A 24566-nucleotide genomic window follows, 5' to 3' on the forward strand; every position below is an offset into this window, starting at 1 on the left:
TGCAATAGTTTTCAGATCTGGTAATGATTATCCTTCGATTAATAACTTCATATTGCCGTAAATCTATTACTTTGCGGCATATATTTTGTCCGCTGAAGTGACGGAACCACAACTCCAGTCGCCATTTAATGTGATTAAAAATGATCTACTGTTGTGTCGGACTGCATCCTACCATACTCATAATCCGTGATAAGCATTCATAACTGTACGAAACGGTCTCTAGCCATCCAAGTCTCACAAAACCAAACAAATATTATACAAAATTGGCCCTCCAACTGAAAATATTACAATAGTAACATCGAATATAACAAATCGTAATTTAATATCAAAATAAGTATAGTACCTATGACCAAAGATAACCCAAGGCTAAGTAATTGTTAGAAGTTCCTATCAATGAAAGTAACCTTTAGCAAATTCATTTGTGATCCTCCACAGGTGTGTGAGGCAACACGTGCAGGGATGTCCCTTCTCCGCACCCAAGCAGAACCAACAATAATTCCATAATAAATGTTAATATGACATAACGTGTATATAAAGCAGAAATATTTATAGTAACACTAATGACTAATTGTAAAGCTCCACAAAAATGTGAGGTTATGTGTCCTGGAATAAGTTTTCTGCATATTTGGACAGGAAGCCCAATATCATAAGAAACCATGACACTCTTAAATGTATACAATGAAGCACCTAACAGAGCATATATATCTGGTTGATTTAGTGGGGAATGTCATACAATGTCACAATAGAACTACTAAAATTTCCCCACAAATATAGAGTGACAAATAGTGCATGGGTAACAGTTATTCAATATCATACTCAGAATACATAATTACTCCCCCCAAAAATATTCTATTTCATGATTTGTATTTAGACCCTCCTCCACTGCTCTCAATTTCAAAATCCAAATGCATTCCCGCTTCCTAAGGAAAAGTTCTCTATTTCCCCCACGGGGATCTTTATGTACATGTTCCAAACCAAAGAATTCAAAACTTTTCACCAGTCCTTGTTTAGGACACTGTCTCATGTGTGCTACGATAGGGTAGCAAACATCATCCTGTCTTTGGACCTGTAATGTCAACTTACTCTGATCATTAGTGATCTAATCGTACTGCCCACATAGATAAGTTCACATTTGCAAATGATTATGTAAATCACAAAGTTACTATTGCAGGTAATATTGGAGAGAATATGAAATTCCTCACCAATGTGATTTCTAAATGTGGAGGTACCAGATCTTGCCCATTTGCACATACCGCAATGCCTATATTTGTAAAAACCTTTGTTGCGCATAGTAAGACAATTGTCACAAGGTCTTCTACAGGGGTAGCTAGGACATAGGATATTCTTTAAGTTCCTGTGTCTCCAATACGTAAACAGTGGAGTATCAAAGATCTGTTAATAATACATGCCAATGTTTGTTCATACATCTGCGTAGCAGAGCAGAAGTCTGAGTGTAGTTAACAATGCAACAAATTTCCTCACTACTCTGTCTGAGTTTGTGACTCAAAGTATCACTTCTAGGTATTTTCATAATTCTGTTACGGGCTCGATTCAGGGTATGTGGCTGATAGAACGATTACGACAACGTGGCTACCATGTCATCGATACATAGTGAAAAATCAGTATAGTTACTACAGTTGTGTCTAGCACGTATCATTTCTCCATACGGAATAGACTATCTGATGTTGTGGATGTGCACTGGTTGCGTGTAGTATGGAGTTGCATGCTGTACTTTTCCTATATAGCAGACTTTCAATTTTCCCATTATTGATGTACAACTCCACATCCAAAAATGGAATGTTGGTGGTGCTGTATTCCCATGTGAATTTAATATTTAGGTTAAACATTCACAAAAACTGTTCAGTTCTAGTGTGTTGCCCGTCCAGATCATTAAGCAATCATCGATATATCTACCCCAATAGAGTATATTAGTATTCCATAATTTTCCCTCCACACTCCAAATTATGCCAGGCCTGACGTTATAATATGCCTAGAACCAAGGGTTGTTTTCGTAACTCCTGAAGCGACAATACTGGTTACAATATCATGTAATGATCGTGTGCAACGCGAACTATGCCTTCTCAGAAAAGGCAGCTGATTAAAATATAACCACAATGAGCTAAAGGCTGGTTGTGCTAAAAAATATCCAAAGGATTAAAATAAATTTAAAAAATGGGGTGTATTTGAAGACACAGGTTTAAACGGGCCCAAAGTTAAAATAGGGGCCACCACCATAGGTACTAAGAGAAACCCAAAATAAGATAGAACGACTACTGCTGTGGTAGGCTGTCCCTCTGACGTAGGAGAGATCACTTCAAAAGTGTTGACACCCACAACCTGAATTTTGAAGGACCACGCACTAAATCACGTGTGTCTGGATTTGGACCATAAAAGGTATGCTCCAGAGTCCCATACTTTGTTCAACAGTGCTGTTCATCAGGCAAAAAGGTCACCAAAACTGCTAGCTTCTGAAACCAGGAATGTGGACCAGTCTGCCAGTCTCCCTACTGCACCCATGAAGACAAGACCACTTGCCATGAGCCTAGAGTACCAGTTTTCCAGCTGCCTGCAAAGAGAAGGAATTCCTGTGACGAGGAAGAGAGTGCCTAGAGCGCTTAACAAATGAAGTAACGTTGCTTCCTTCCAACAAGAGGGGGACTGTGCCCAGTTCAAGTGAAGGAAAGATACTATTACAAAACCTCTCTCCCATTCCTCCAGCCCCTAACTTTCAATAGTCCTTTTCTACTTTGTCTCTCACTGCTGATAGGACAATTTGACCAGGCAACACACTGGCATGCACATACAGGGATACTGCACCCACAATGTACTCTTACTCATATGGCAGTTGAGTTTATTGTAGGTGCAAATCAAAAATGTTCAAGTTGGAGAAACACAGACACCTCAAAATTATGATGAGGAAAAGTATAGCATAGGTAACAGCAGCAAACATTTATCCTTTGTTTACCACTCTTCCAAGATTTGTGCACTGGCTGCGAGCCTCAGGTATGGACGGGGAGAAGCAGAGAGCAGCGATAGGGGATTGTAGCTTCAGATAAGCTGGGCAGCTAGTTCTGCCACAGTTGGTCTTCCGCCCAAGCAACCAAGTGGGGTTACTGCCTTTTGTTTTCACAAAATGTTCACTTTCCCAATAACTATAAATCTGTATGAAATAGAGCCAGTATGCCATCATTTTACCTTTGTGTACTATAGCATAGATGCACTATTGGAGGTCAAAAAATTGAAACCTACTGCGTTTTCTTATCCAACAGCACTGTTAATACTAATGCAATTGTTTGTTTTTAGTGATTTTAATGCACTACTAAACAAAAACTATAAAGTGAAATACATTTTGTATGTACTTGGGAAATTAAACCAATCATAAGACGCCCGACAGGTAATGCTAACACAGTTGGGCATGTTAGACAAAACGGAATGTCCTGCCCCACTTCATTTAGTGGGGACACTTAACAGACCATGAAAAATAAGGCACTCACTTGTGAAGAGGCTCCTGAGGCTTCTGCAGTTTTCACTCAAATATTTCACTACAGCATGCACTCAAGGGACAATTTATGGGCCTACAAAATGACCACTTACACAACTGCCTCAGTCTATGGACTAAATCAGTGGTTCTTAAGTTGTGGTTCGGGACTTCTGGGGTCTACAAAGCTTACTCAGGGGGTCCATCACTGTTTAGAAAATGTAATATTAACAGATTAATCAACTATATATGCAGAATTAAAATATACAATTAAAAATTTTAAAACGGTCTGTAAAGGAATTTGAATTTGAGGCTAAAGCTAGCAAGTATTGACAAAGCCAATAGGTCTCGCCCATACAAGAGCTACTGGTTTTGGCAATGTCTTTTTGTCATGTTGTACACCAGCTCCTGCTCAACATGGCAAAAAGTAAGTGGAGTAGAATGTCCGAAGGTAGAGTGGGGGAGTGGAGTGTCAGAGTGGATCCCTCGGAGAAGAGTGTCTTACACTGCAGTAGGGGGGGGGGGGGAGTAGAGTTCCGTGGCAGAGTGTTGTAGAGTGCAGTGTAAGAGTGGAGTGGGTTGGTGTCGGGTGAAATAAGGTGGAGTGGGTTGCAGTGGAATGAGGTGGTGGGGTGGATTGGAGTACAGTGTGGTGGACTGGACTGGGGTGGGTGGGGCGATTGGAACAGGTGGACTGGATTGGAGTGGGGTGGACTGGGTAGGGTGGATTACATTGGCTTGGAGTAGGTGGAATGGATTGGAGTGAGGACTGTGGTGGAGTGGATTTGATTGGTGGTGAGGTTGACTGAAGTGGGTCGGTTAGGAGTGGGGTAAATTGGAGAGCGGTAGAGTGAATTTGATTGGTGGTGGGGTGGGCTGGAGTGGGTTGGATTGGATGGACGTAGGATGAATTGAACTGAAGTGGGGTGGGGTGAACTGGAGTGGGGTTAGGTAGGGTGGACAGGAGTGAGATGGTTTGTAGTGGGGTAAATTGGAGTGGGATGGTTTGAAGCAGGGTAAATTGGAGTGGATAGGTTGTACTAGAGTGGGGTGGACTGGACTGAAATGGGTTTCGGGTGGATTGGACTGGAGTAGGGTGGATTTGATTGGAACGGGGTGGGTTGGATAATCTGGTGTAACCCACGATTATGTGTTAAAGCCTAATTTAAGAACTACACATAAGAATTAAACAATGTTGCTTTGTAATATTTAGAACAACTTAATTGTCTTCTTTTGAGAACAGGCCCATGAGCAAACACAAAACAAAACATGAGTGTGAAGTGAGAAAAGAAGACTTGGCAAAATAAAAGAAAGTTAATTATAGAAAACAAAATCCTTGTGATTTTGTTTGTCCTGGTAGGCACGTTTTTGCCAGTCACACTATTTTGAAGGGCACTAGAAGTTAAAAAGAAAAAAATAGTATCGCAGTCATGTCAGTAGTAGAGGACAGGCACCGATTTTAAATTGAATCAATTAGTACTTGGACCCTGCTCCACAGAAATGAAGGGAAATGATTCTATGTCTACAGTGACCAACCACAAGGCTGTAAAGAAGAGTGCCACATAAGCCAACAAATGTTAAGTAACAGGCAGATCCAAACCTCTTTTTCATAACAACAGTGTCTTGCAAGCATGAGCTAGCGCAGGCTTGACCCTAAAAATGTAATTCATATTCTCAGATTGAATAGTGGGAGCAGTGCAAGTGCATCAGAATTTAGTATGGATGATGAATTGACTCAATTGAACTTAGAAAAGCTCCATCTAATTTTTGTGATTTGTTTTGCGGTTCAAATCATTCAAAATGTTTAAGCTGGAGTCGAAGGCTTCCGGTAATGACTCAGTAGGAGTCCCCGGATTCTAATAATGATTGAGTTGGGTTCCACAGGTTCCAACAATGATTAAGTGGGGGGGGCAGGGGGCCACAGAAGTCACATGGTTAAGAACCACTGGTCTAAATACTATTCAAGAAGACCCACTGACAGCCGGTAGTGTGATAGAGATGGCTAGAGTAAACGGACACTTTGAAACCACCCACAATTAGTAGCCTTAACATCTCTTACCTGATCTGCTCAATGGCCTCCCAGGTAAGCGTTCTTTCAGTTGGTACACGAGGTTCCATGACACGCTTCATTTTCTGGAACAGAATTGCCCGCTTTTGTCGCTTCAACAGCCTAAATATCAAAGATACAACAATGTAGATGCATAAGGTGACAAAAAACTAACTCTGAATATCTAACCATCCTAAAATGGCCTGTTCCATTGAGCTGCACCAATGCCCCATGGTCACCCTGGAAGAAAACATAACCTTCTAAGGATCTTGCTATCCACAGAGGCTTTTTTGGTGTCTCTTTAGAACAGAGGCTGCAAGAACAGGAGTCTTGGTTACCACCACAGTCTAGAACATACATGGTCCTGCATATGTTGGATGCAACTAGTTCATATACAGTTGCGAGGTGAGACAATTGTATTAAAAACAGGGTCTAAAGTACTTGAGCAATAAATGACAGTCCTGTAAATTACAAACACACACATTTTCATGTCCCACATGCATTGCTTACGTTTTACTGTGTGATACAAGGGATGTAAAGGTATACATTAAAAAAGTTGCAGATTCACAGCAATAGAGGGGACACTAAATGGCAATTATTGGTAGGGAACTTTTCAGGTCCTCTCTGCATAAACCCAGTTCTATTAGCCAGGAACATTCCCGATCGCCAGCTGGTAAATTAGATCACAATTAAGATTCCTTGGCAGATCTGCATCTTCCTGCTAACCTGCAACTCAGCCACTTATATCTGTGCCCCCACACAATAAATTTGATGCATCACAACCTTTTGTCATACATCATCATCAAATATTCCACACTGCACCCAGCAGCAACATACACACTTGGCAAAGGATGTCACAAATTTCCCACATTTCTAAACAACAATATCAAGACTCTACACATTCTGTGCCTAAGATTATTATAACCGTCCCAACCCTTCTTCAATTCAGACGAGACTTGAAGACACACTCCTTCAATACACCATTAAAACTCCCCTTGCTTCCTTCTCCGATCTTGCCAACCTCTTAAACATGTAACGTTTTCTGTGTAAACTCTATAGACCAGGAATCAAATGCACAAAACTGAAAACGTAAGAAGTTTGAGTAAAACATGTTATAAATTACTCCCAGGAAAAGAAAATGCATACTTGAATCTCCCCAGAACTGGTACAACTCTAAACAGATGGCACAGATCAGCACAGGTAACAAATACCCATAAGGTAGTAGATACTTATACAATATGCAGAGAAATGAAAAGTTACCCTTTTACTTATTCTGCTAAAACACATTGAAAAAATATTTACCATTTAATTTCCTAAGCACTCATTTGTAATTTTAAATGCCCACTTAAAATATATAAAGCTGTGGCGCAGAGAAACACTACCAGTGTTTTGAAGGGGTGGGGAGGGTTTGAGGCACTGCCACTCTTACAAATGAGGAATGCGTTTTCATCTTGACCGGTGCATGGAGGAGGAAATAGTGTATGAGGCTAAAGAATCTCCCAGTAAATTTTATATTGTGGGTTGCCTTAGGTCACCAAATTTATGTAGGGGCATAGACAATGCACTAATTAAGACCTATCCAGAAAGGATAGCTAGGAAACATAAAGGGAAGGCAGCAGCAAAAGGTAAATAGATGTCTCAGGAAAATGAGTGAAAGTGCATATATCGTATAAAACTGTGTCCACGTATCAATGGTGTGTATGGTTATTCAGCAAAATTAATTATGACTGTGTAATGTACTATTTCTATAAGACTTAAAATCAATAGAAAACTAATTTGAAAACAAAATACTACTTAACGTGTGTAAACATGTCTAGGAATGGTCACAATTTATTCTACACACAGTCACTCTATGGTGAATGTGACAGCCTTCACAACAACCAATAGGATGCCCATCAGCATTCTGGAGAGTTCCTCCAGCATCTGAAACATTCCACTAAAGCGTATTTTTATTCAGTTAACAATGGTCTGGAATGTGGTACTGAGTAACTAGTAGTAGCTAAGAATTCAAGCATTCCATTCATCTCACTTATTGGTGGAACACACCTGCTAGGTTAAATTACAGTATTTATGTCACACACCCCAAAGTACAGCTATGTGCTAACCAATATACAATGTCTTTACTGTAGTAATCATTTTTTTTAACCACAACAACTAAATCTGGCATAGCAATACGATTGACAACTTATGCTCACATTAGCAAAGGAATAGGTCTACGTTCCCCTGCTCATTTTAACTAATTTTCAAAGAGACTACTTCTTCATTCAAAATTGATCACTTGCCTGCCCTCCATACCTACCCACCTTAATCCCATTCTGCAGCTGACCACATGCATCAATCACACCCAAGCAACTAATCCACGACTACACATTACTTGTTCTATTTCCATAGATCTGTCGAAACATGACCACACCTGCATTCCACTCCATATGCTTCCATGCACTCCTGAGAGGGCTGCCCTCTCATCTGAATTTCACCCTCTACTTGATGACCTATCCCAGACGATGTACTACTGGCACGATCACAAGACTGAAAATGGGGTTTGCTTTCTAGTCCATGCATTGTAGTACAAATGGTGTGACGAGGCCTCACAAAATTAGATCACTCATTCAACACTGGCAAAGAACAAGCCAATGGGAAATTGCATTTCCTCTAACATTGCTCAATATCACTGTACGAAAGTGACCTTTTCTGGATGCTCAGCCCCACAATTGTTTTTCTGAGATGCTGTTATTTATAACTCTGCAAGTGCACTGGAGCTTGCAAACCAGGTCCCAGTGTTCTCGCCCTAAATAAATTGTGTATCTCCAATTGGCAAGTACTTTATCCCCTTACAAGTCCCTAGTTTATGGTACCAGTGGTACCCAGGGCATGTGCATTAAAGGGGTCACCAGAGCATGAAACACTATACGCTCCACCCTGAGTGACCCAAGTAAACTACTGATAGTAGGCCTGCCATTGCAGACTGTGGGAGCCGTACAAACTGTTTGCATCCGACTGTGCCCACAGCACGTGTGGCACAGCCCAAGCACTATCTTTAATAGATGTCAGGACCGGACAAGAAAAACCTGCATCAGCCACAACAGAAACTTGCACTAACAAAAGGTATGATATCTTAAACCTGTGGCAATCTTGTGGAACTGCTTGACAGCGGCACATCCTAGACAAAAGACTGCTTCCCCCAGCAGGAGGGAACCCTTTGTGAGCCAAAGGCAAGTCCTGACTCCCTTGGACTAGCAGCACCAGTCCCTTGCCCACCGCAGGTAAGAATACTCACTGGATCCAAAGAAGAGCTGGCTATCAGACCCTCTGAGAGATGGCCAAGTGTATTGTGGGAAGTGTAGTCTAGCTCCCTGCCAAGTAACAGCCAGCTATCGTTTTGCACTGCGGAGATAACTTCGCCTCCACCTTACCACTGCCAAGGCTTGTTGGTGGCAACTCCAGCCATCACCACCTTTACTCGACGCTACAACCCAAGGGCACACCCACAACCAACAAACATTATCTGTGGCGCTGTTGTCCAGCCTTTGTATCTGTTTCCTTGCCCGCACTGTCCCAGTGGTAAAACCAGCAACTGCAGCTCCCATTTAGCACCAAGGACAGCCAGAACACCTCTGCACCAGGGCCCCATGAGCCAGGATTTCTTTTGAGTCATGTCAATCACTTATCGTTTACGTTGGTACTCCAAAATGCTTAACACATGTTCCTCTAGTAAGCCCGACTGCTCTTTGTCACACTACCAGGACTGAGCTAAAGGTTTATTATTGTGGATCTGAGGGACCATCTTTGGGGTATTGTGAGAGTATTACATAGTGAGGTCTAACCAGAATCACTGCTAATACTCCACTTTCCTACAACCATGACTAGGGCCCAGGTGAATATGCCCAGGGTTGCTCAAGCAATTTCTTTTCCTGTGTCCACATTTGTTGCAGTGTTAGGGTGCAGCCAGGAAGAGCTGCTCTTCTCCACTTTTCTGACAAGCACACAAACTCTTTTTGATGTTGCCTTACACAGTGTGCATTTAAGGGCCAAGTGGCATGTCCATTATGTGAAAGTCACACTGTTGCAAGCAAGTTGATTGTAAGTCGATTGTAATCTGTTCCACACAGATACAAAACATATGGCACACCTGCACCATGCTCGGCATATATGCTGAAGTAAGGACTCCAATACCAAACAGTGGTAACTGGCAAAATTGTTGTGCTTCATAATCCTGAAGCTTAATGTTTCTTATTCAGCAATTGACTTTGAAAGAGGTTTTATAAGCTACTGAATGATGGGGCAATACAGATTGAAAATGGCCCGACAGCTACACCTTCAGTACCTTCGGATGCAGTTAACTGGTTGGTGACCAGAGAAAAGCATAATTATTGGCAGAGGAATGAGAACAGCAATGCATACTAGAGAGGAGTGCTCCACAATGCTGGTATCAGTCTGGCCAAAAGTAGGTGAACTACAAAATAACACTAATATCACCAGAACACAGGAAGCCAGAGCACGAGAAGTGAGGAGTGCTGATGAAACAAAGCATTTCTAGGTGGTTACAGGATGGAACAGAAGGGGATCTTGTGTTACTGCCACAGAAACAGACACTAAACACCTCAGCTATATCTCAAAACCAAAGTTAACATTTGAACAGGAGGCGACTATGCTCACTCACACTAAAGAGTATGTCAGTGTCTGAGGTGCCACACTGCTATTGTTGAGCAGGACATTTCCCAAGTGCACTACCGCTAAATCCAAGATACTGCCAAGATATTGGTCACTGGAATAAGCACTGGTATGCTTCTCAGCTAGCGCATCAGAGGTATTAGAAAGGATTCAGTATGCACTGAGAATATGCATGTCAACCAAAACAAATTTTCAAGAAATAACATTGCATCTTCAATGAAGCAGGATGTTTTAAAGAAGAGGACCTTAATGTAGCTGGCACAGCAAGTAGCTCTACTACGTTGCTGAATGCAGTTCTAAGCATGAGCCAAAGTTGAGACTGTGCTAGAAAAGCTGGAGCCAGTGTGAACTGAACGTCGAAGGTTCCACTCTGTCAAGATCACCAACTGCCATTCTCCATGAAATCTCAAACAATAGGACTGGGGGAGTGGCCTATTATGTCCACCATGGACATTATTTAAAGAAGATCTGTTTCTTTATGAACATTTAGGAATGGAATAAGAACTCAACTTCCTCTGCAACTTTAAAACAAAGTACCTTTAAACAAATCAAAACATTTGCGAGGAGCTCTCTGGTTTTGCTAAGGGCTTCTCCAAAAAAGATATCAACCTGTGATGCTGAAATCACTTAATGTAAAATTGTTGCAGTTTGCCCCTGTGGAACACTATGGTGTTGCTAAAACAAAGGCCCACATACAACAGAAGGTTTGGTTGCCATGTGTGGGTGCCAGTCTTAAAGAAATGTTTCCCACTGCTTGAGGTGGAGTTTAAGTGGGGGGGAGAGATCAGTCCCCTTCCAAACACAGACAAATACATCACATGACTTGGAAAAAAAGTCAGTGCAGGCTTCTATGGTGCCTGAGAGGACAACAGTGCTTGCAAGTGAATGTCAGGGCTTCCGTGTTTCCTGAGGTAGACAAAACATGCTTACTATCGGTAGAAGATGTAATCACCAAAGTCGAAGGGATTTTGCCCACACAAAATCTATCTCAAAAAGGCATCTTCACACCAACTCTTGCATGGGTGGACAACATTTTAGTCTACTGCCATCAATCTTGATTGTGTGTAGAAAATAGGTTCCCAGGCACGAACGGACACTTGAAGGCAGAAAGGTATAGATTAACAGAGAAAAAAAGTGAGGGATCCCTGTTTGGCAAGATATTTGTATACTCGGACTACAGCTGAGACAAAGTTACCTCCTGGATGCGAAAAGCAGGCACATTCTGAAGACATTTCTTGCTTAAAACCATTGCTAGGAAGGACCAATCCTTCACATACTGACTGCAGAGAGGAGAAGCAAACAAACAAAATCCCTATCACACAAAATAAACAGAGTGGAAATAAAAACATAAGAGGATGCAAAGACAAACTACAGATCTTGCCAATCCTCAGCAGTAAAGTCAACAATGCATGCCATGCTGCATCCGGTGAAAGAGACAGAGAACCACTTTGAAGGCTGAAAAACAATTGATTGTGTTAAATACACTCCTGATGCTGGAAATACTAGAGATAAGCATGCTCTACCTCCTGTTTGTGACCTTACAGAACATGGAAAAGCTCAAAGATCTTGTGCAACTACTGGAGGCACAATGTATTTCCTGCTTTACAAGCAAACCATGAAAGAGGACAGTAAAATGACTAAACGGAGCGGATGACTCCAGGTGGTAATCAATGGGCTCATCAAAGATAGCCTCCTCAGGGGGGCCGCAACTGCATAGAAAATTAAATAATATTACCAGATTAGGACCCCAGCTTTCAGTAATGACTCAGTGGGAGGTCCCCGGATTCCAATAATGATTTAGTGGGGTTCCCCAGGGTCCAGTGATGATATAATGGGCGTCCACAGAAGTCAAAAGGTTGGGAAACACGGATATAGAGCACTTTGCCTTGGGCCAAATACTAGCATAGAACGAGAACGGAGAAAGTGAGCACTGGTGAACAAATTTATACAAATAACACAAACCCAACGCAAGCCACTCCCTCATCAACCATTCCTATTTCCGTCCACAGAAGCAGCAGTGCCATTAACTAGCAGGATTGCATTATGCCAAGTGCAATCATTGTTGCTGAAATAAACATTCATCTTATAAGGACAACAGTGAAGCTCATTGCTAACCTTCTCTCAGGCGAAGGAACTGAGCAACATGAAAATCACAGCTAAATGCAAATCAAGCGTATTTATGTAGAGTGCTAAAAACATTCCTAAGAAGGCTTATCAACATTACTGCACTTTACGGAATCCAAAACTGTGAGTGTAGCATTTGTCTTGGGACCAATCTCCAAGCATGGTCAGTCTTAACTTTGCAAACCACCAGGTTTATCACAGAAATAGCTCAGCAGGCAATAGGAGCCAAGCGCAGAGGCACAGCTTGATCATGAACATGAAGCACCACAAGTCTGCACTATCACTAGTGGGGAACAATGAAGCAACTGGTCTACATGTTCAAAAAATGCAGGTCCATTTTGATTACAGTCTAATGCTCCCCTAGTGCAAAGCTACATGCCATAAATGCATTACAGGATTACAGCATACCAACCATACATTATAGGAGGCGACCTCTATGTCAATCATGAGTGCTTGAACTTCATAAGGCAAATAGCAATGGGTACACACTTTTTGACCATTTAATAAAAAATAACTTTATTGTAGCTATCCTGAATTAAGCAGCACACTCCAAGCAAAGCAATTAATAAATTCAGCGTTCTCGGTGTGTTAATACTGAAAACCGTTTCCCTGAATATGGAGCTTCAGTTAAATATGTTTTACTGTGCCCACCTCTGTCCACAACTATGTATTTTTGTTCACTGTTGCTTGTGAAATGGAATGGCACTGGTTGTTTATTTAACAACAACGGTCCACCTTACTATTAAAAACAGCATCCCAAGACAGATGGCTTAAGGCTGTTCCTTGACATACCAAAGTGCTTCTGGAACCAGCACTAAGTCCTGTCCTAAGCATATGCTATTTGACTCATCCATGAACCTCAAAAAATGCATTCTTGTCTGTTCCAGCATCCTTATCTAATAAAAGCCTTTAACCAATCCTCACACGTGTGCTCTAGGGATCAAATCCCGCACCATTCATGTTGAATCTATTTTTGAATCACATACTAAAAAGGCTGAAAAACCAGACATGTACCTACCCCATGATGAAGATGCCATCATCAGTCAGTCACCCTGTAAAAGGCGCTCAAACTTCAAACATTTCTCAGAATACTGACGGGTAAAGTAATTGTAAGATCTGAATCTACATATAGGATGGCGGACTTGGTTTCGTGGTCATCAAGAGATACTATCTGGCATCACAGTTATTTTCAATCAATAAACAAGTAGCTGTATGCAGATCAGGCAGACTCCGAAGTGCGGCTGGGGGTCGTGACAATGGAAATACTGTTGCTCCTCTGCAGGTATACAGTTATGGGGTGACCGGAAACCTGAGGTTACTAGAATTATGCTTGAATGCTGGGACTGGGCGATTATTGAGATTAAATGGCATGGGAGACTCATGAAAGAAACCTCCTATGCTACGGCTAATGGATTCCAGAGTCTCTCCACTGAGTGGGTTCACTAGATGGGTCACGATTTAGATATTGTTACGTCCAAAAAGTTGAGTGCGTGACTAGCATTCAGTTCTGGAATGCTCAGGATGGCAGTTGGTTGTGATTGCAGCAGAAGCCTCTGTTCTGGTTGCTGCTGCTGCCCTATCTATCCTTATCTTCAATAAAAGTTACTCAGGCCGTGCATCAGTCCACAACGATTATTCTATTTCATCCAACCGTAACCCTGGCGATGAAGATGGGATGACGTATGGGAAAGTATGAATGCTGATTTTCTTGGCTCATTCCAGACTGTACCACAGTATCAAAAATATGTCATCGTCATGGTAGACTAAGGGCCTGATTTAAATCTTGATGGATCGGTTATTCTGTCGCAATAGTAACGGATATCCCATCTGCCAAACTCTAAATACCATTGTTTTCTATAGTATTTAGATTTCACCAAACAGGATATCCATCACCCTTGCAATGGAGTGACCCCTCCGCCGAGATCTAAATCAGGCCCTGTGTCTTTAAATGGTTGTAGATGGGATCTGTAAAGAAACCCTATACCAAAAGTGTAATTGAGTTTTTCCACTGATATCCTTTCTAGGAAAGATTTCCTATCAGAGACTGTCCGAGATAATGGTGGGCAATTTACATCTCAGGAAATGACTGATTTCTTGCTGGATGCTGGCATTAAACATAATAAGTGCAGCTTGTATCACCCTCAGAGCAATAGCCATGTTGAAAGAATGAACAATGTTGTCTGTTAAGTGAATCAGAGGTGCTGTTAGTTCAGGTAATAGTGTTGAAAATTCTTTAAGGGCAATGTTGTTTGCGTACAGGAGCACACCACACATTTTCACTGGGGTCACACCATTTGGGTGGGGGGCGTGCACCAAGGCATAGCGCCTCCCCCGGGGTAAGTGCAGGCCGGACCGGTCCTAGGCAGCAGCCCAACGGTGGGCGAGCGCAAAATTTAGAATATTGTGCTCACCACCGCACAGTGAGCTGATTGGTGGATGGGGGCGTGGTGGGGGCTCCTAGGGCAGTCGGCAGGGGCAGCCAGACAAGAGTTAAAAAGGGACAGCAAGTCCTGTGTAAGGTCATCTTGTGCTCTTGACTCTGGCTGCCCCTGACTATTGTCACCGTGCACACCTCCAGAGGACTGTAGGAATTCTTCACCAGCTTAAGGATTGGTCCTGCTTCACCCTGGTGCATCCTTGACCCCTGCTGCCCTTGGCCTTGTCTTCACCTCTCTCTGGCCTGGGGCCATGGCATCTGGCAGAAAAAACCCAGCTGATTGATTTACGGTCCGCTCTTGACCTTCGTGACCGGCCCCTTGCTGGCGTTGTTGGGGCCTTGGACCAGGAGAGGTATCACAGGCAAGGTAAGGAGTGGTGGGGGTCCTGGCTGTGTTCCGGGGTGGGCAGGGGTTGGTTCATTAGTAACAACCCAGCTACATCTATATGTCCAAGGCTCATTGTTGTATGTTATTTGCAAACCTTTTTTGACATTGCCTGACTGAAAGTATTTACAGTTTTAATCCTATTTATTGTATTGTTGTCCTGGTTTCTATTGTTGGGGCAGCTGTGAGTGTTTGGGAACCTTTTTTGACTTTGCCTGGTTTAAAGTATTTCATAGCAATTACTCCCCTTTTCTACTGTATTCTTGTTCTGGTTTCTTGGGGCAGCTGTGTGTTAGGCCATTATTTTAATCAGACATGCCACCAGAACAGGTCAAACGTGAACTAGATGTGGAGACAGTTATGGGGGGCCTAGATGCTTTTGACCGGGTGTAAGCCCTCATACAACCAGCTCTAATCTCACTGGCACAGAAGGAGGCTGAAGGCAGTCAGCTGGGTGGCAAGACTCCAGTAGTGGGGGTGGACTCTGCAGCAAATCAGGGCAGGGGCATAAGGCGGGCAGGGGTCCCACCAAAATCAGCTTTTCCCCCGGTTCCCAAGCGGGGGTAAAAAAAAAAAAAAAAAAAAGTGTCTGCCCAAAGGAGGTCACTCGCTGGGGGGGGGGGGGGGGAGGGGTCACAGGACCCTACAAGGGACAGGCAAACACACAATCAGAGGTTGCCATCATTGATGCGGTGCCAGGCTCAACCTTGGAGGGAGCCAATTCTGTAAGTGGGCGGGAACCTGGGGGGGACCTAGTTAGCAGCTTGGCAAAAGTGCTGCTCTGGCTGGCAAAATTAGGCAATACCCGCAGATGGATTTGGCAAGTGATGGGTCAGCTTTGGCCACATTAAGGGGCTTAGCCGGGGGGGGGGGGGGGGGGGTGTGGCCTGCAGCCGATGAAGCCGCACGTCTAGCGCAACGCTCCGGGGCCGTGAACGGGGCCCGTTGTCAACATCAGGGCAGTGCACGCTTTACGGGTGACTAGAATGCAAAAACCCAGCACTTTCAAGATAACGTAATTTATGCATTGCGATCATGTACTGTTGATAAACCTTTTGCATTGCAGAGTTTAATCCTGAAGACTTATTTTCAAGGTGCTTATCAATACTGTTCATTTGCAATGTATTACTGCAGGCTTTCAGAGTGTGTCAGGGTGTGGTCCCTTTCCAGGGCCTTCTAGAAGCTTTCCCTGTAGCATGCCTGGGTGTGGTTTGTGGGCTGGGCCAAGACTCTATATAAAGGGAGCCAGCCCAGCTCCACATGCTCACTATTCAGAGGTCCCGGTGCAGAGCAGCAGCAACTTCCTGAGCTCCTATTTCGGAGGCCTACTTTGATCTTCCAGGCCTTGCCCTTTCACTTTGTTGGTGATTCTTGGTCAGGGCGGAAAGACGGAGGTCGGGCTGGGCCCCCGATCCCGTTCTCGAAGGCTTTTGAGTTCTTGGGCCTAATTTGCATGATGAAATATTTTGGTTCTTGTGCGTGTGAATGTGCGCTTGGTGTTTTAATGCCATTTACATGCTGAACGCTCGAATCGGCAAGCCGCGCGATTCATTGCTCGTGTACAACTCTTGATATTCATTGTGCACTACCATTTTATGGCAAATACAGGGTAGCATTCGAATCGCCAAGACGCGTGATTCATTACTTGTGCTTAATTTATGTTATTCATTGTGCACTACCATTTCATGACATTCACCTGGTGGCATTTGAATCAGCAAGACGCGCGATTCATTTCTTGTGCTTAATTCATGTTATTCATTGAGCGCTACCATTTCATGGCATTCACATGGTGGCATTCGAATCAGCAAGACGCGCAATTCATTTTTTGTGCTTCATTTATTCATGTTATTCATTGAGCACTACCAATTCATGGCATTCACATGGTGGTGTTCGAATCGCCAAGACGTGCGATTCATTTCTTGTGCTGAATTCATGTTCTTCATAGTACGCTACCATTTCATGGCATTCACATGGTGGCATTCAAATGGGCAAGACGCGAGATTAATTTCTTGTGCTTAATTCACGGTATTCATGGTGTGTTACCATTTCCTGGCATTTATGTGGTGACATTCGAATTGGCAAGACGTGCAATTAATTTCTTGTGTATAATTCATGTTATTCATTGTGCGCAACCATTTCATGGCATTTACAAACTCTTGTGGAAATCCGCAATGTGCGTAATTCATGTTCCTCCATTCTAAGAAACTAAAGTGCTAGAATTCTAGATGTTATATTGTGTGTGCACAATAAGTCCCTTAAGTTCATTTCCTATGGTGTTATAGAATTCATTCAGATTATTTTCTTGTCCTCAAGCAAAACACTATGCTTGAATTTGAAAACGTAATTCTAGAAGGTTCTGATGTTTTCTAATCCATGTGTAACATTTCATTTAAGACGTTCATTGAACAGTTGCATTAATCCTTCTTGATTCCTTCACAGGTAACCAGACATCTTGAGGCCTAGCATTTAGTCCATGCTTAAGTTATCCATGTTTCTAGTATGACAATGCTTAGAATCATAGTCTAGTAATGATTAATGTGATATAATCTTGAAATAGTGTGTTTTAACCTTTTTGCTTCCTACAGGTCTCCTTCCCAGCTGTTCCCTACCTAATCCCCTTTTCCCCACTTGGACTCTCTTAGACTCTGTGACATTCTAATCAGAGTATTAGAGCTGTCTTGTGGTGGATGTGTTGGGAACGTGCTCAGACCCCGAGGATCTGGTGACTCTGACTCCCGGCTAATACAATACCGTAAAAGAGCCCCGAGCGGACCTTACAACGGCACGTCCGCTCCAGGAAGCCTCATAGCCCCTGTGGGGACGACTACGAAATTCAAACGGTGGCGGGGGAGAAATCCGCGTCTGAGTCCTGGTACAAGGGAGCGCTCTTTCCAGAGAGGAGCGGGAGGAGAGCCTGAGACCGCAGAAGATGTGTTCCTGCCCCCCCGGAGCAGACCGATAACAGCAGCAAGCCCCCGCGCCTCCACTGAAGGAAACGGAGACGGAGCAGGGTAAGAGGAGGAGGGCGGTGCTGTAGCGCGAGAGAGCCTGAGCGGGACGACCCACCCGGCCAAAGCTGAGCGGTCCACCACAGTCATTGCAGCCCGGGACCCCGCGGTGGCGAGATGCTGGGAATTGCAAGAACGGACCTCCCCACAGGTACTTAAGTGGGGGCCCCTCGAAATATGCATGCCTTACACTTGGAAACCACACTTTCCCCTTGAACCAAACCCTCAATTAAGAGAAACCTCGTGAACCACTGAAACCTGACATGGGAGAGGGGGGAGCGCGACTGCCCGTTAACTGGAGATCGACGTCCATCCAATCCACCGGGATTATGAGACCCTGTGGATCCCTGAACCTCCCTCCCCCCCATCCGAGGACACCAAATCTCTGATAGAGTCGCAACTAAAACAAGCGGGAAGGAGACAACAAGTCCTCCATCACAGCAATTTAATCTCTCCCAACTTGGCACCTTACGGTGCATTTCTGGAACAACAAAGGGGCCCACCCTGCGGAAACACTGGAATAATAAGTATCTGAGCCCAACAGTCAACAATACTTCCCTTTGTGAATATCCACAGGAGCAGGGAAATGGGAAAGCCGAAAAACGCGAGGGGCAAGACCTGGAAGAAACCACAGTAATCAGGCCACCTGAACAATCCCCTAAACTAAACCCCCAGAATAACTCAACACAGCAGATGACACTAGACACGGTACTTCAAGCTATCAGGGGATTACATGAAGCCCTCGAGCACAAGATAGATAACTTGACTGTGGACCTTTTATTGTTGCGGGACGACCATCGTAGACTTACGGAAAGAGTAGGAACGAACGAGAAAGCTCTTGAGCAAATAACATCAATACAGAAATCCTTAACCACTGAACTCATGGAACTTACCTCCCGGATAACAATTGTGGAAACTAGGGCAGAAGATGCAGAAAACCACGCCCGTAGGAACAACCTCAGACTGATCGGTCTGCCGGAAGGGGTGGAGATATCGGCAGCGAATATGAAATCCTTCCTGGAAAACTGGCTCAAAGAAACTGTGGCCCATGAGGGCCTCTCGACGTTTTTTGCAATAGAGAGAGCCCATAGAGTACCTAGCAGACCCCCTCTCCCCCCCGAGCGAGACCACGAACGATCAATCCAAAAAAATGATAAAGCGCGCTACTCACCCGTGAGGGTCTCAAGGCGCATGGTGGGGGGGTGAACAGGGGGGGGGCAGGAGGGTCACTGTTCGAACAGCCATGTTTTGAGGTTTTTTTCTGAAGAGCAGATAGTGGCGAAACTGCTTCATTACAAAGACAGAGACTACATCCTAGCTCAAACCCGTTTAAAAGGTGAAATCACACTAAAAAAAAAAAAAAAAAAAAAAAAAAAAAAAAAAAAAAACAGCGAATCATGATCTTCCCAGGTTACACAAAAGAAACACAAGCGCAAAGGGCCTCCTTCAATGACTCCAAACGCATATTACGCGAAAATGGAATAAAATATGCAATGCTTTTCCCGGCCAAACTTAGAGTGGAATATGAAGGAAAAACGCACTTTTTTATATCACCGCAATTGATCGGGGAATGGCTGGAACCTCGAAAATTTCCACCTACAACTCTTGTTGCAAAGTCCCTCGCATATCCTTCAGGAAATGCAGCAGATTCACTAAACGAGGCATGGGCACGAGCACACATCACAGCCACCTCATACAAGTAAACCAAGATAATGACTACAAAGTATAAAATAATTACCTGGAATGTCAGGGGATTAAACAATATGTCTAAGCGGTACAAAGTGTATAGCCAACTCAAGCACAGGGGGAATACATATAGCCCTGCTGCAAGAAACCCACTTGGTAGAGCAGGGGGTTAAAGCCCTTAAAAAGAGATGGAGAGGGCAAATAACTGGCACTAATTACTCAGTATTTGCAAGAGGGGTACTACTATGCATTCGTCCTGGTGTGCCCTTCCAAAAACTACGCAAGATCATAGATAAGGAGGGGAGATATGTCATAGTAGCTGGGAGATTGGAGGGAAAGGATGTAGCTGTAGGGGGTATATATGCACCAAACCAAGAACAAGGGAAATTTCTTGATAAGTTATCCCTGGAGATGGGCACACTCCTGGAAGGTCCAAATTTAATTGGGGGGGGAGGGGCTTCAATTGTATTGCAAACATTAACCTGGACAGATCTCATCCTACTTTAACACGGTCCCAGACTCTAAAAACTGCCAAATTGTTCGCAGGCTGGCAGCAACACTGGCAGCTGGGAGACTGCTGGAGGCACCTCAACCCGCACACTCAGTATTACTCATTTTACTCATCAGTACACGATTTACATGTCAGGCTCGACACTGTTTTAGCATTCCCTGAAATACAAAGTGAAGTGATAGCGGCCGAATACCTTAGCCGTACAATATCAGACCATAGCCCCCTGGTGGTCTTGCTGACCTGGGGAAGAGAGAGACCGACAATTCCAACGTGGCGCCTTAGGGCGGAAATGCTGGAAGATAAAGCTTTTAAACACCTACTTCATACAACTATTGACAATTTCTTTTTTTTTTTTTTTTAAATACAGGGACGGCGTCCTCCAGATCTATTGAGCGGGAGACGTTCAAGACCGTCATCAGAGGCACATGCATTAACAAGAATATAGGGGTTCGAAAGTCACTGAAAACGGAACTCCGGAGGCTGGAAGACAGAGATAGAGCGTAGACACCCCGAACAACCAGACGTTGCCCCCCTGTTAAATGAAACCAAAGCTAAAATAACTGAAGCAAACACAAGATTAGCACGCTTTGACTATAAGCAGTACTTAACTAAACAACACTCAGAGGGAGACCTGGCTCGCTAATCCACCGAAAAAACAAACAGTCATAGTCGAAATTGAAGAAACCCCAGGTAAAAGTATATATGGCCAGATAAACACTAACTTTGCTAAATACTACTCTACATTGTATGCGCCTCCCAACGAGAACCTCACTAATTCCGAGATGCAGGAGCTGGAGGACCTTACCCTCCCTAAACTGGAAACTGAGGAGAGTTTGACCCTGGCCGCACCAATATCGATTGCAAAGATCAAGTCAGCGGTTCAAAGTATGGCAGGGGGAAAGGTCCCGGGAGCTGATGGACTCCCAACGGAGTTCTATGACCTATACCAGGATCTGCTAGCCACACATCTTTGCACAGTCTACACAGAAGCATGGAACAACAACAGCCTACCTCAATCCACTAACAAGGCTATTATGGTTCCCCTGCTGAAACCAGATAGGCCACCTACGGATGTCCGCTCGTACAAGCCATTATCCATGCTTAACTTGGACTATAAAATCTTGAGCCGGATATTGGCTAAAAGGCTCCTATCCCATATGTCCTCACTGATCCACCAACACCAATCGGGCTTCATCCCGCAACGTAGTACAGCTCAAAGTATTAGGCGCCTGGTCACAATAGTCCACTCAATACCCCCAAAAGTGGCACAAGCAGCGATTATATCAGTAGACATCGAGAAGGCCTCTGACAGCCTGAGGTGGGATTACCTAGAACAGGTCATGCTAAAGCTGGGGCTGGGTGAGGGATTTGCACGTTGGACAAAACTGCTATATACTAATCCTACCGCGAGAGTGCGAACAGGCGGCACTATATCTGGCCCTTTCCAGGGTTGCCCATTATCACCCCTCCTCTTTGCGGTGGCCGTGGAACCCCTGGCTCAGATGGCCAGGACTGGGCAGTATTTCAGTCAGCCATTGGACTCATCATATTGCCCTCTACGCAGATGACATGCTGCTCTTCCTTCAGAACTTGGAGGCCGACCTTCCGGGAGCAATGACTATGTTGGAGAGCTACGGAGTAGCCTCTGGGCTACGAATCAATTGGAGGAAATCCTCCATCTTTCCCATGATTGAGGGCACCACTGAGCCCAACGATACACGGGGTCTCCCCTGGTCTCCTAACACGATTAAATATTTAGGAGCGAATATATACCACAAAATGGAAGACTTGCTAGAGGGTAACATACATGGAGCACTTGGGGGGGGGGGGGGGTGTAATTAGATCCAGCATGCGCTTCTGGGACACACTGCCTCTGACGGTATCGGGAAGAATCGCATTGCTTAAAATGATACTATTGCCCAGAATGTTATATTACTTCTCAACTGTCCCACTCCTAATCCCGAAAGCAGTGTTCAGGGAAATAGAATCCATGACCGTGAGCTTTATTTGGGGAACGGGTAGGAAAAGAATTGCATTACAATCCCTTCAAAGACCCACTGCAGAGGGAGGATTGGCTGCTCCAGATCTAGAAATATATTACTGGGCAGGGCAGCTACAATGGCTAGCAAAACTAATTAACGAACCCCCAGTTGCAAGAGATCTATGAATCCCTTTAAACTGCCCACTAGAAACAATACTGAGTATATTATTGAACCCCAAGAAATCAAAACGACAATTGCCACTGGAGTGGGAGTCGACTAGATACTGTTGGGAGCAGTACCTAAGGCGCACCCACACAAAGACTCCACACGCAAGGAGGCCCCTTTTGCCTGCTTGAAACACATAATAGTTGACCATGCACTAATAGGCCTTAAACTGGTGACACATAACATCTCAAAGATGGGAGACCTGTACTACAACGGGAAACAGCACACATACTTAGAACTACAAGAACAGTTCGATCTCCCACCTGGAATATTTATCACCTACAGCGCAGTCACCAGAATCATACAAAAGACATGGAGAGCGGGTACACTGGAGCCTCCAACTCACGGAGGCTGCAGCCTCGTTTGCTCATTAGGGGAGCAGAAAGGAGTGATATCACCAATATATCAATCCTTACAAAAAAGCACATGCACACCTCTAAATAAGCTTAAAACTAAATGGCAGACAGAATTAGAAACCACCATAGAGGAACAACAGTGGGCTAGGATTACATCTCACATTTACTCTGTGTCTAGAAACGCCAGGTTCAAACTAATACATTTATATATCTACCATAGAGCCTGCTTAACCCCACAAATGATAACTAAAATATACAACACTAACGGCACAGGCTGCTCCCGATGTGCCGAATCAGCTGCAGGTCTTGTGCACATGCTGTGGAGTTGCCCACAGATTAGGCCAAACTGGGAAGAAATATTTAGGAAAATCTCCGCTAGCACTGAAAGGTCGCTGACTCCTTCCCCTCTAGTGGCTCTACTGGGGGACTTCCCGCGTCCCTCAGTTTATAAAACATCTAACAAATTCATCGATTTGGCTCTAGTCCTCGCCAAAAGGGAGATCATGTCACATTGGAAGGACTCAGTGGGCCCTCAAGTAAAAAGTTGGCAAGACGCTTTAAAATGGGCGGAAATCGTGGGAACTGTATTACTACAAGAAGCTTTACAGGGACGGAGACCTAGGGATAGTGCAAAACAATGCGATGCAATACTGAAGAGCCTGAGGACCCTCGACGCACCCATACCTGAAGATGCCTCAACTACCTCAGAATCCGACTCTGAGTTTACCCTCACACCAATAACATAGAACTATGTGTGCTTGTGATGGGCTGTTATTTTAATATGTGAAATATCGGCTCAGGAATATTACACGATAGCTTAAGTGCTTGAAAGGGGGGAGGGAGGGGTTCTAAGAGGGAAGTTTGAAATGCCTTGCATATTATTGACATGTTTGCAAAAAGTAATAAAAGATATTTAAAAAAAAAAAAAAAAAAAAAAAGGGGGGGCTTAGCAGTGGGTATTAGCACAAATCCGCAAGGGCCCTCAGCAGAAACGCACAAGCCCCCTAGGGCCATGGCTACCACATCGCACAAACAACCCCCCCCCACCCACAACATCTCCCATCCCCCCAGCAGTGGGGGCTGCCGCTGCAAGTACATCGCCAGCAGAGTAAAAAAGGTGAGGGCGTTATCCAACCGGGTGGGACACATGATCAGGTGCTTTCTCCTGGGATCAGCTTGGGCTGCCCATATCTAGCGAGATACGGGCAGAAATTCAAAAGGGCACATTTGTGGATATTTTTAAGCTAACAATAGTGAAGCCAGCTGAGGAGGAGAGTAAAGGCAGTAAAGACTGTTCCCATAAATGGAAGAAACCTAAGGTAGATAAGACCATTATAAATTGGATAAAAGGGTTTACTATTTATCAGTCCATTTTGCTAGAGAAATTCCCTAACTAGGTTCTTAAACTGCATATTATAGCTGGAAAGAGTATGATAAAGCGTTCAGGTTGAAAAAAGCATCAAACCCTGCTATGTGCTGGGATCAAACTGATGTTAATGCATGGTTGCGCTGTATGATGCTGAAAAAAACGAAGGCCAATGTCCTGTCTCTTTTTCGGGGGTCCACAGCCAGCGGGGATCGCAAAGGGGTGTGTTGGGCATTCAACAAGAAGGCATGTTCCAGACCTCAGAGTTCCTGCAAATTCAAGCATAATTG

At 44.0% G+C, this 24566-nt stretch overlaps 1 protein-coding gene across 2 annotated transcripts in view; it reads right to left on the minus strand.

Moving 5' to 3' along the window:
- The window catches only part of NGRN (neugrin, neurite outgrowth associated), a 65975-nt gene that overhangs the window by 33858 nt on the left and 7551 nt on the right, over nucleotides 1–24566 (minus strand). The window contains exon 2 of one of the 2 annotated variants that reach the window (XM_069222657.1): nucleotides 5538–5648. The exons of the other annotated variant lie outside the window; for it this stretch is intronic. Coding sequence (XP_069078758.1) covers nucleotides 5538–5648 — 111 coding nt within the window. The remainder of the gene's footprint in view (nucleotides 1–5537; nucleotides 5649–24566) is intronic. 2 annotated transcript variants of the gene reach the window in all.

The sequence above is a fragment of the Pleurodeles waltl genome, chromosome 3_1, assembly GCF_031143425.1.
Source record: "Pleurodeles waltl isolate 20211129_DDA chromosome 3_1, aPleWal1.hap1.20221129, whole genome shotgun sequence".
Lineage (NCBI taxonomy): Eukaryota > Metazoa > Chordata > Amphibia > Caudata > Salamandridae > Pleurodeles > Pleurodeles waltl.